At 38.2% G+C, this 13,115-nt stretch overlaps 1 protein-coding gene across 4 annotated transcripts in view; it reads left to right on the top strand.

Moving 5' to 3' along the window:
* Window positions 1-13,115, top strand: part of CUNH4orf50 (chromosome unknown C4orf50 homolog) — an 87,074-nt gene that overhangs the window by 32,013 nt on the left and 41,946 nt on the right. For all 4 annotated transcript variants that reach the window (XR_006166992.1, XR_004405937.2, XR_004405938.2 and 1 more), the window contains 2 exons: window positions 3,639-3,881; window positions 4,990-5,400. Coding sequence is in view for 1 of the 4 variants with exons in the window: in XM_032984544.2 (XP_032840435.2) it covers window positions 3,639-3,881; window positions 4,990-5,379 (633 nt within the window). In the remaining 3 variants the exon portion in view is untranslated. The remainder of the gene's footprint in view (window positions 1-3,638; window positions 3,882-4,989; window positions 5,401-13,115) is intronic.

Here is a 13,115-nt window from a genome sequence, read left to right as displayed (position 1 = left end):
GCCTTTTCTCTCTCTTTTGGGGTGTGTGTGGAGAAATAGGGGTATGTTCAGTTCTTTCCCAGATCCAGCAGCTTCTGTCTAAATGACTGATGGCTGTAGTGGATAATGCTGCTTTACCCATTCGCTTCCATTTCTCTTGTGCTGGAAGGCTTTGACTTGGTGATATCTGTTCTTTCCATAGTGGATCTGAAACCATTGTGGCTATCTGCCCTCATTTCTCAGGGCTGAGAAGGAATCTGTGCAAGGAATATAGGGATAAATGGTAGTGTTTTTTATTGCTTTTCATGGAGTCACCTTAAATGTTATGGATGGAAAGCTCCAGGCAAAGAATGTGTCCAGTGTGGTGAATTATTTGTTTTACAGAATAAGGAATAGATGTGCACAATAGTGTGGCTTAATCCTCCTTTGTATCAGGGAAATTTTTCTGAGATACTTTTCAGTAGAACAATGCTTTTTTTTTTTTTTTTTTCTCTTTTTTCTCCTACTCATTTCTTTGCAAGAAACCACTTACTGCTTTCCTGTGAATCATATTTGAAGGAAACAGGCCTGAAATAACATTCCCTGATGTTTTCCTTAAAATGATTTGTGCATGGCTGGTGAGATCAGAAGCTTTTCTGGCACTGAGGATGAGATATGTTTCATGCCTGATGTCAGTACTTCAGACAATCACATCCATGGTACTTTATTTCTTTTCATGGTTAGTGGAGAGAAAGAGGTACTTACAAGGAGGTATCTTGCCCATTTTATGTATCTGCTTTAGATAAGGTGAGAGGAGTCATAGAAGTTGGACTCCATTTGTTCTGAAGCGAGCCAGGAGGAGATACGCTTTTGTCAGATGAGTCTCACCCTCAGAGTGGAGAACGAATTTAATTTGGGGCTTTCAGTCTTTTGGGGTCAAAGCTGATCAAGACCAAGGGACCTTTCAAGACAAAGTGTTTTGCAGGAAGAGGTTTCTTTTTCTGACATTATAGAAAATGTGATTTGAATCATTAGAATTCCAAAGATCTGAAAGAGAGGAGATGGTGGTTGTTATTTAGTGATTTTTTAAAAGAAGGATAATATTCATTGCTGAGAGAGATACTATTTTTGACCTCCAGAAAGATTAATAAAAATACTGAAGGGTATAAAATATGGATTTAAAACAGTTAAGGGCAACCTGGCCAGTAAAATAACTGATAAAGCTTTTCAATAATTATGTAAATGGTTCTTTGTGCAGAGGGTATCTCAAGAATATGTGGTGGCTGAGGAGATGGTACATATTCAAGGTTAGTGCCATTTTAAAGTAAAATTGGGTTGGGTTGACAAAGATTGAAATCTGTTTCCTGACTGCATACATAATACAGATATTTTAGCAGTGGCTTTTGCTCTACTTCATGGGCAACAGCATGTGTTTATCTAGAACAATAAATGCAAATAGAGTAACAGCCATGATTAAAAAAAAGAAAAGCTTTAAAAATTAACCTTCCTTTATTTTTTGATAAATGCTGACATTTAAATTATGGTAAAATGTGCGATTAAGAATATCCAGATGAATTAAAATATTTTACTCTTCTCTCTGACACCACTGCCTTTTTATTTTTGTAATGTTGGGGGAAGGTGATATTTTTTGGTTTTAATGCCAGTCCTTTCTGGATCTTGGCATTATGCAAGTTTACACTTCTTTTGGTTTGGTGAAATATCACAATTTTTCTTCCCAGGTGGGATAACTTCTGGAAACTTGAGAGGAAAGCAAACAATATAAAAGGAAAACAGAATCAATACTGGAAAAAAAAAAAAAAAAAAGAAAAAAGAAAAAAATTAACATCTGGGCATTGAGATAAAATACAGGATTTTTTCTTAGCTACATCCATAGTGCTATAAAAAATATGATCTTTAGTGTTTCACAGAGCCTTACGAAACACTGAAAGTGAGCCTTTTTGAGAGAATCATACCAACTTTCAAATATAGCACAGATCATACTGTGAAAACATCGTCAATGTAGTAGCAGCTTCACTCATCAGGGTTTGCATTAACCCACCTCTCTACTGAGTTTCACTACTTTGGCTGCAGCAGAATTCAGTAATCCCAAGAGAGAAAAGAAGTTTGTGAGTTGAACAGTTGAAGGAAAGGAAAGACCCTGAAAGGAGGTTATTTTTCTAGAAATGAAATGTGCCAGTGTCACAGCTTTGATTTGGTGCTGTGTTTTTTTTCCTGGTAGCTTTACCAGCTCTCCTGCCTACAAGGAGGACAGTGATTTGCCTTTGCATGGGTCATTGAGCAGCAGAACTTGTTCTGCTCCCTCTGACTCTCATCTATCACCAGGGATGCCTCTAACTGTGCTTCCTGGAGTGAGGAAATTCTCATCACATAATTTTAGATCTAATCTCTTCACGCCTCAAAACATTTCAGGGCTGCCCTTTGTAACCCCTCCATCGCTTTCAGCCAGCTGGCATTTTTTGTGAATGCTGGGGAGAGATACTTCACTTGTAACCTTAGTTAGAAACCAAGGACTTCTGAAGCCACCTTTGGCTTCTGTGTTTATAGGGGAACATTCAAATATATAGCTTTCACTTTCCAACTATGCCTGTGATGCTAGGATATTTATCTACACACAAGTGATGTAGTCAATACTCATTACAGATGTACAGAGCAACCCAATATATTAAGTAAAATGTGTTTTATATTAAGTAATCATTCCTGACCTGGCATATTTATAGTATTTGCATTTCTGGAGCTTTTGCAAGAGGACTAATGGCAATGAGGTGATAACTTGTAATCAGATGTATTAATTTTGGGAAGAAATAAATAGCTTGCTTTAAAACCCGAAGGCTGAAACTGTCATTAACAATCTTAAATTTGTTTTTCCTTGCAATTGCATGAACAAAAGTAACATTGATCCTGTAGCTTTAATAAATTTGTATTTGGATGATAAAATGTTACTGCTCTGTGAGAGTCATTTACGTTCAGGGAGATCTGCCTGCAGCTGTTATGAAAAGTTACATAATTAAACAACTGCCATTTCTCTATATATTTGGCTTCAGTTCAATGAAGGTATTAAAGAAAGATAATGTTTGTTGTGGTGTTAAAGTTGATTTGGTGGTAAAGTAAAAACTGAATTGATATTATTTTGGTTCTGAATAGGAAGGTCTGCATAAGAGTTCATACAGTTGAACTAATACAATTTTGAAGTCCATTCAGCTTGACTTTCTTGAGCATTTGTAGGTAGAAAAACCTCAATTTGTTGTGTAATGTGGAGTGGCAGAATAAGTGTGTGAAAGAATCATGTTAGAAATGTTGAGATTCTTCAAGAGGAGACCTAACATTAGGCAATTTTTAAAATTAGCATTTTTTTCTACATTTTATCTATGTTGTCTTAATATCCAGATGCAAATTTTGGCTGTAGTTAAAGCTTAGAGATTTTTTTGTTTTGGGGAAGAGTTGATGAATACAGGATTCCTTTTTAGACAGATGCAGGAATGCTTCACATGTAAAATAATTGATATATTTTTTCTTATTTTTGTAAATGCAGTTTATTTACATTTAATTTCTGTGAACATATATTGTAACAAATTCATCCAAGCAGCTTCCACTAATCCAAAATAATCAGCATTGGAAAACTTCATCTAGCTTGAATTTCTTAATGGTATTTTCTCTTGCAGATGCTGACTTCTTCCATGGACATTTCACAGGCCAATGGACAGCCAGAGGATCATGAGACATATGTCAAAGTGAATGCGATGTCTGGGTCAATACCTGCAAACTCTCCGCAAGCAGTGGACAGCATCCACAGATCTCCCATTACTCCAACTGTGTATGCTGGTTCTCCTGTAAAGTTAACAAGCCCAGAGAGGATCATAGCCCTCCATCAAGAACTAAGACAAAACCATCGCAAAAATTGCCAGGTCAGTAAAAATTCTCTCATCATTTTTAGTTCAGTGAAATCTATTATTTTTGGCAGTCATTTTATAGATCATATAGATGTTTGAATGATTGCTTCCAGAGATGCACAGTTGATTGTTAGTTTAACCAGGCTGAGGATAATAAATGCTTAATGTTTTTCATTATACATTTTCTTCCCCATTGTTTAGGAATGGCTTGGGGCTTGTAAAAATAATTAAAAAGGTTTCTTTTATCATGGTGTATTCTGTGGTAAGACCATCTTTGAAAATTGTTTGATGTTTAAAAAAGAAAAAATTGTTATGTTGATGTTATCCTACCTTTTTTTCCTCCAAATTTTTTTTTGGGTGATCCAATTATTCCTATGCCCTGAAGCTCATTATAGTAATTTCGATTAACTGCAGGAATCCTGTTAAGAACAGAGCTGATCAATTGCAATTGCATTTGTGACAGTCTGCTGCTAAACTAAAGATGCAGGAGATTTCACCTTCTCTGAGGCAACATAACTTCTCCATAATTGTATGGAAACAAAATTCAAGTATGCAATTACTGAAGCCAGTTACCTAGAATAGTTACAAATATTACTCTACTGAAATTCCTTTATAATCTTGGATTAAAACAAATGTAATAAAACATGTAAAATCCTAGTTTCTGCTTTTGGCATTAATAGTTGAAAAATCATGCAAGATACTGAAATCTCCCTTTAGTTAAGAAATGTATTATACAATTAAATGGTGACTCAGAATTCTGATGATATATTCTTTAGTCCAGGAGATATATGTGACAGTTCAAATCCAGTTTCCTGGTCATTTTCTCCATCACAGTCGCTTATAAAAAGTACAAATGAAAATATTGTCATAAAAGAAAATTATTATGGAGAGCCGAATGCAAGTAACTCTTTGATTGACCTGATCTTTGTAAACTCAGGGATAATTTCTTTATATACATCACATGAGCTTTAATTAAATCCCAATGAGAGCATGACGAAGACTTCCTCTACAATTATATGGGAAGCTACAGCTGAAATCAATGAACAGAGTGGCCTGTTTCCATATAACATACAGAAACACACTGGGACATCCAAGGCTATGTTTTCTTTTCTTTCCTCCTCAGATACCTTCAGTTGTCTTCTCCAGCTCAAACCTGAAAGCTGACTGCAACCTGCCCATGATCCATGAGGAAGCCCCTTGGCCTCTGCTGTCAAGGGTGAAGGATGCACTGGAGCCTCCGGAGCGTAGTGCTTTCTCGGCCACAAAGGGGAGGGATCGGTTGTCGAAATGTGATGATGTATTTTGGGGTCAAGTAGGAAATCAGCATGCAGGTGCTATTCCTCAGGGAGCGAAACAGAAAAGTGCCATTATGAATAAGGCATGGCTCTCTAGAGAAAAAACAGATGGCTCAACCTCAGCTACCACAGCAAAAAGCTATTTGTCAGACGTGTTGTCAGCAAGTAATAAGGGTCGAAATCCTGTGGGGAGAAATCAGCTGCACAGGAAAGAATAAAACCTGCAGAAATAAAACAAGGTAAAGCATCATAGCAATGTGATTTTCCCATTGTTACAAGAGTACTAATAATTTTTAAAACAAAGATATGTTACTGGTTAGCATGGCCTAGTTACTAGTTTGAGATGACTGGAAAACTTATATGAAAAACACTTTTTGTGATCAAAATTTCTTAAAACATTTGAGGTCACTGAAACCTATGGATTTTTCGGTAGCCAAGCTGCCTCCCCATTTTATTTTCACTGCTTGTTTATGATTTGCTTTTCTTTTAACTGAGACTGTGAAACAATCTATTAAATCACTTTTATGTATAACCCATTTCTTCAGTGTGCAGTGGCAAGTTTGGAAAGAATGTCTGCCTTGCGTCACTGTTTCCTCTGGAATTTGAGAAAATGTGGTGTGCTGAACTTCCTAGAAACCCATTTTACAGAACTTGGGGGTAGTTTTGCTGTTAGTGTTTCTTTAGTGTCTTGGGATTACTTTTTTTCTTAATTTTATCTTTTTTTTTAAAATAAACTGACCTACAGCAGGATACTCAATGTATTCCCGAAGGTGGTAGTACCTGTAAAATAGGATCCTTCAATTGTTACTTTTAAATAACAAATTGCAGCTTGAGTAGTTTTACTCAAGTTCCGAACCACTTTCTTTAGGTGACTGCTTGGGCACCATGAGTACAGGAACATCTGTGTTCAAGGGATGGATGGTTCAGACTGTACCCTGTGCTGCCAAACCGCTGCACCTACAACAGGGAGAAGTAGATGTGGTGCCAAGCCACCTGGACTAGCAGAGCTGTGACAGTGCTTCCTCGTAGTCTGGCTCAGAAATAGTTGTGGTCTGGGCTGCAAGAACCTTTGATGGACCCTGGTTATGGGGGAGAGGAGGGAAGAAGAGTGTGGCAGTGCAGGTGTTGACACTGGTTGACTCTGGGAAGTTTAATTGAACATGGTTATATATTCCCCAAAACACTGATTTTTACTGGGATCCCACCAGGGTTAATACTTTTGGAAAACCTCCATTATTCACATCTCCCAGCTATCTTTATTTTTAAACACTTTTATGCAAAAAGGGCATGTTTAACAGACAGTAATATGTAGCACTGTTCTTGTGCTTTTCCTCTGCCTCCATCGATCACCCCAGTTGGTTTATAATATGTTACTACTTTGTCTGATGCTGCTTTTCGGAAGCCAGAAACAAAATGAAGAAATATTAATGCACACACTCACACTTTATTGTGGGAAACCCATTTTCATTTGCTCAGTAAGGTAGCAGTGCAATTGCTTACAGCAGTAACTGAATTGGTCTTCACCCAACATATCTTTAGAAAACACACACCAGATGCCAAGGCAAATAATAGCCCCTGGAAGCGATGTTTTGGAGTGCTGTCTAAGCAGAAACATCAGCGAGATTCCAAAATCTGGGGATCTGCTTTCATGTGTCTTCCTCTTCCTAATGCCTGGCCAGCATTTCTGAAGACAGATACACCTGATACTCAACCACCAGCTGCCTTATCAAATGTTAAGATATTTTGATGAGGAAAAACACTGTAAACATTTGACATGGTAACTTTTATATTGGTAAAATGATGCTTTAATAATTAGCACTTGTAAGAACTTTTTTTGAGCTTTATCTTTTTCACGGTAAAATACAGGGCCTGGAAGACTGGAGATCAGATCATAACGCGTGAAGTATACTTATAATAAGGGTATTAATAATAGTTCCCTGTGATAATAATATAAATCTTTGTTATCCTCGTGTAGCTATCTACTTTGTGATTGGGACCATAGTAACTCACCTTGAAATTAAGCCTTTCTCAGTCCAGTTCCTTTCTATCAAAGACAAGCACGGATTATTTAAAACTGTTAGGTTTCATTTTAAGCTAATTAGGTTATTTGGCCCCATTCTTCCTCCTGATGGAATTAATAATTTCCTGAACAAGGACTGCAGACACACACAGGTTTAGATGGGGGAACAGACAGTTGCAGGGATATTACCTGCATGGAAGGACTGTAATGCAAAATGGGCTCAAGCAATTCCTCAGGCTAATAGATTCTGTTCTAACACTTTGTAGCTTTGCTTCACAAATCATAGATTTCAGTTAAAATCCTGTAGCCCCTCGTGTTTTTAATTTTTTAAGACATCTATTCTTCCTACTACAAAGCATTGTTTAAATACATGCAGATATCACAGCTGTCATTTGAGCAGCTGTTTCAACTGCTTTTCATTTCTCTTAAGTAAAATTGTGAGATTTTAGACACAGTGGAATAATGCTAATAATTTAACAGCAGTCTGTTTGGAGTGCTACATGCAACAGTGTTAGGAAAGGTGGATCAGCTTAAGGTTTTCTCTTTTAAACTTCTGTCCCACTCTGTTTTTTCCTACTAGTCAACAGGCAAATGAGAAGTGATAGTCAAATTATACCAAATAATTATGTGCTAGTTGATGTACAAGAATATTAGATGATGCATTGCGCTATCAAACAAGGTCCTTCAAATTCTTCAAACACAGTCATTTATAGAAACCAGCTCCAAGATGTACAGTGGCAGGCCAGATGGTTTGTATATTGGTGTCCTGCCAAGCTGAGGTCCTTTGGGAGTCTGAGCTTGCTGAGAATAATTAATATTGCCCCTTATTCTGTAAATGATTTGGGAATTTTTTGAAATTTAGGGTGATCAGTATCAATGTACTTACAGAAGACATCTGAACAGTTGACTTCTATTGAATCACCTGTGATCTGCTGTTTGTCATCCATGGACCCACCTGAGTGAAATGGCATTATCTGTACTTGACTGGATGATCAGTACACTTGGAAGGAAGCTGGACGATGGTGTGCTTCCTACCAACAGATGCTTACTGAGCCTGCTTTCCATTCAGACTCTTCCACTTACAAATAAGTTGTTTAAAACAGCGCTGAAAACTATTTGCTAGAATCAATAGTTCACATCAAATGAGTGCTTATTAACATATTCAGTCAATATTTGACCAGTTCTTTTTTTCTAGACCTGAACTCCCGAGTCCTAAAGTCAAAATATCTTATTTTAGTGGCAGTCATATCTTTTTCACTAGTTTTAACAGAAGTGTTACTTAGAAATAGACTATAAATACAATAAATGGAAGTAGTAACCTGAAATGGTGCATAGTACTTTTTAAAGGCTGTGTGAAAGATAAACTTCAAAAGGAAATGCATGGTGTACCTGAGGCTACAAATGTACTGTACAGTAGTAGTTTGTATCCCCTTTGGGGAAGGAACTGGAATCTGAAAATCAAAAAACACTGGAAAAAATATCCATTCTCCTATAACAGGTATAAAAAAACGGAAAAGAAAAAAAAATCCATCACTCTCTTCCAACACTGAACAAGAAGTTTTATGTAATCAAAGAAAACCAAAAATTCTCCTGCGCTTGTGTTTTATCTATTTTTGCTCTTCTCTGATATGAGAGGTCATAAACAGGGAATATAATGCCAGTTTTTATGTTCAGATGAAAAGAAACAGAACACCTACAATGATAGATCATGCATATTTTCAGGAAGTTCTCTTTAGTGAATGCAATTCTTGTATTAGTCTACTCTTTCCACTTTTTTTTTTTTTTCAGGAAAACAGCATTTGTAATACTTAAAAAAAATAGTAAGTTGCCCTGTATTTTGCCTACACTCACCTGTGCATTCAGTCCCACTTAACTACCAAGAATTCAGTATGCAAGTTCAAAAGATAAAGTCAGTTGCCAGTTACATTTTAGAAACATCTAGAACAGACATGGTTTGGTCAGAATCAGTGTTCAGAAGGAACATGGTCTGCATGCCGCTTTGAGAACTGGTCTGCTGGAGAAGGCCTGGAAGGCACTGGAAGGTGACAGAACTCCATGTCTTTAAAATAAATGATGCCAATGTCCACTCTAGGTTCTCCTGGAGATTAAACATTTGTAGAAAATGCAGAGGGGCTGCTCTGGAAGTCTGCCACTCCCCATCTATTGCTTACTTTGTGCTATGGAAAGCTTTTATATGCATAGGAGATTTGTGGATCAGATTTGATGTTCAATCTGTGGTAACTCAGTTCCATGCTGATATTTCAGAGTCAGAACAAAACCAGGCTGCCCGTGATTAAATTTTCTGTAGTCGTTAATAATGCCTGTTCATATTTTTTGTGTTGCAATTCCGATTTGCAAAAGCAGTATCTAATATCTTCTTAGTAACAGACTTTTCATTTAGCCCTTAAACTGATGGATATTAAAGATCCTAATTAAAACTAGATAATGCATGAAGGATTTCTACAGTGCAGACCTTTCTTTTAAGGCCTGATTAAATCAAGAAAATCCCACCTGTTTGTACAACTCTATTCTCAGCAGGTCAGGCAGCTGGTAGTATTAATGTAAATCCATCTTTCTTGTAGTAGTTTTCTTCCTGGGAGTAAAGAGAACAGGAAGGGCTGGGACAGAAAATGGGACATTTCAGAAATCGTAGCCTATTACATTTAGGAATATTGTCTTTCCCCAGTCTGTGACTCTGATCGTATCAATCAGGATAACAGTGAGCCTTAGCATAATGTGTTCATTTACATATAAATATGTATAAAGTATTTATATATTTATGTGCATATACATATGTATATATGTATAATTGCATGGGGTTTGGCTTAAATAAGGGTAGTATAATATAATGGGGAGAAGTCACTTTCTGCAGATCTTTCTCTTTCTTTTTTTTTATTTTTTTTTTCCTCTCTCCGCTGGCATTTGCTAGTAGAAGTAGGGACATGGGAGGAGACTGATTTTGCTATTATTATTTTAAAGACTGAATTTAAACCTTATGTTAAGAGGAAACTAGGACTATGCAGTGGAAGTTCTGGTTGTATGTTGACTCCACTGCAGGTTAAAATCCAGATATGTATCAGTCTGTCTTCCCCTTCCCAAATATACTACTTTCCATGGGAAGGAAACTCACTTGCGTGCTCCACCTGTCAGCCCAAAAGTAAATGACAGTGGGACCAGGCCAATGGGTGACACTTGCCCTAGAGTAGTTTAGCTCCCTGTTGTCTCTTTTGCTGCTGAAAGAGCAGAAAGAAAAAAAATCAGTGGTTGTATAAAATATTCTCAATACATTTTTGTCTTGCTTTTATATGCATAAACTATTGAAACTTTATTGGGTAGGAGTTAGGCACCATGAGGGAAAATGTCAGGCTCCCACCGTGGAAGCTAGACTGACTTGCACCCTTGCTGAAGATCTCTTGAACTGTAGCCACTGTCATATTTCACGCACTATAACCTATCTGCCTTTGGAAAGCTCAGTGTAGTGTGGCAAGTTCTTGAGAGAAAAAGTTATGAATTGTGAAGTAAGAATCTCTTAAAACGATGAGGAAAAAAAAAAAAAAAAAAGGGAAAAAAAGAGCTAGAGGATCTTATTACAGATGATGGGTCAGGTTCACCAGGGTGACACAGCATCTTGGTTTCAGTCTGGTGATCCAGAGCAGCTGCAAGCTTGGCTTCTCAGGCACTGGAACTGTGTTGATGTTCAGGCCATTAGTGAATCAGGTCAAATATCTGAGGATGGAGAGACAGTTCTTTTTTTAGTGGGTTACTGGGTACATTTAACCAACAATTACTCAGAAATTAAAATGTTATCTGTTCTGTGTAGTCACTGCATATTTTGGTCATGGTGTGAGAACATGGAGCAGAATAAAGGCAAATTTCAGTAAAGGATTCCTTGAAGATTGCTTGGGTTGAACTTGTGTTAACTGTATTTGGTCAAGAGTGAGAAGCTTTGAAGTGCCATGGCCTCTCAGCATATGGCTGTTTGGCAAAGCCTTCTTCAATTGGGAAGCTCCTGGAGCACGTTGTTGATTTTGTATAATGTGGCTCTGAGGCTGAAAGTCGCGAGTGTATCTTTCTCGCCTTTAGTGAAAGCCGCAGATAGAAAGGGAGGATGTGGCCGTCTCTTGTTACCCTCCCTTGCCCCCACCATCTGCTGGGTAGTTCCTCTGCTTTCCCATCTGTGGGCTGGGGACTCTGTCTCTCAGCAGCCACATCTTTGTTTCCAGCTGGCTGCAGACAGTCCCTTCTGGTGAGTCGGCTTTAAAGTCTAGGGGTGAGGTTGCTTCGCTGGACAGTACCAACAGTTTGCAACTATTTGCAGAGGGAGCTTTGCCTGGAGGCACAAGGCTGTTCTTGTGTCTCAGAGGAGCTAATTTGTAGGAGGAAATCCAGTCCATCATGTAGCTGCTCTGTGGATAGCAAGGGGCTGGGGTCAGCTCATCTCTGCCACCCTCACAATTTTGCACACCTTTTCTGTGCTGGATTTGATCACCAAGATGATGTGGCTTCTGAATTAATAGTTAATTAGAGATCTTTTGTGGATGGTGGATCTTCTGTAAATGGTGATTTGTGGATGAGCAGACAGGTTGTCTGATGCACCTGACCTGGGCAGAAATAAATAATAAATTACTTTATATGGCTCCTACACGATCTGGGTACCTCGTCATTTTGCAAGACAGAAGTATATTGTCTGTATCCTATAGCTGGCGAGCAGAAGCGTAGAGAAGCCAAGATCCAACTAAAGAGCTTTAATTAAGAGCACACTGAATATTACCAACACTAAATTAAGACATGGTGTCATGGAAGACAGTTACCAAGTCTGAGCTGGGAGGTAGAGGTCTTTGTTGTGGTTTGGTTTTTGTTCTCTTTTTTTTTTTTTTTTTTTTTTTTATGATGGCTGCAGAGGTTTTCATCCCCTAATTTACCTTTCATAGCTCATCATGGCCCCATTGCCTCCTATCCACAAATAGAAATTGTCGTCTCATCAGACCTGTCAGTGTGGCTGCTCAAGTGATAAATCCCTGAAACCATTTCTACGAACACGAATCTGCTAAAGAGCAGATGACCACATAAAGAAGTCTGCAAGAAGTTCTGCGGAAATAGTGGTGTGTGGCAGGTGGTTGGCCCCAAGTGATTGTTGGAGAGGATATTGGAGGCAATAGCCTTAAGGTGTTGGAAACCTAAGAAACGGAGCTGCAATGGGTATGGACAAGTATCCCGGTGTGTTAGGCGGTCTGAATTCATTTCAGAACAGCAAGTACTTTGTGTGATGATGCTTAGGAGAGCCAGAAAAAATCACCGCTTGTTTTATTTTACATCTGCATCTTTCTCAGAACAGCTCATTCCTGTAGTCCCCCTTTTAAATGTCTCTGTGAGACTGGGATTTGCACTGAATTTTGCATGTGGACAGACACTCGACTCGACATTTCCCGGTTCTTCTCAGGTGACACAACATCTTTACTAGGCTACAGAATTAAGCTCTTTATTGCTTACGGCTTAGCCAACACTGCAGAACTTCACAGCAGTAACTGTCAGATGTCTGTCTCCCAGGCAGGGAGTTTATTATCATGTATTTAGGAACTAAGCTTAATTCATGTTCTAGGAAGTGGGATTCCTTGGAACATGTATAAGTCTCCTGGAGTCCCTGACAGTCATGAGAAATCAGCACTTGATCTACAGGACAGGATTCATCTCATCATAATATAGGTCTAAAATAGGCAAGATGATCTGCATTCTAGAACTATCGTGTCAATTCACTGACTATAAAGATAAGTGGAGGGGAACTGCCTCAGATATCAAGTCTACACCACAGAAGAAACGGAAGGTGATTCCCGCCCAAAGTACTTTAGTAGTAAATGTGACCAAGGTCGTACGGGACTTGATCATGATGATCCGGTAGTGCCTAGCAGGACAAAGACTTGAAATCTTCCTCCTGTG

The sequence above is a fragment of the Tyto alba genome, unplaced genomic scaffold (genome assembly GCF_018691265.1).
Source record: "Tyto alba isolate M040663 unplaced genomic scaffold, T.alba_DEE_v4.0 Super-Scaffold_6, whole genome shotgun sequence".
In the NCBI taxonomy this organism is placed as follows: Eukaryota; Metazoa; Chordata; class Aves; order Strigiformes; family Tytonidae; genus Tyto; species Tyto alba.
This window is presented reverse-complemented; position numbering and strand designations above follow the sequence as displayed.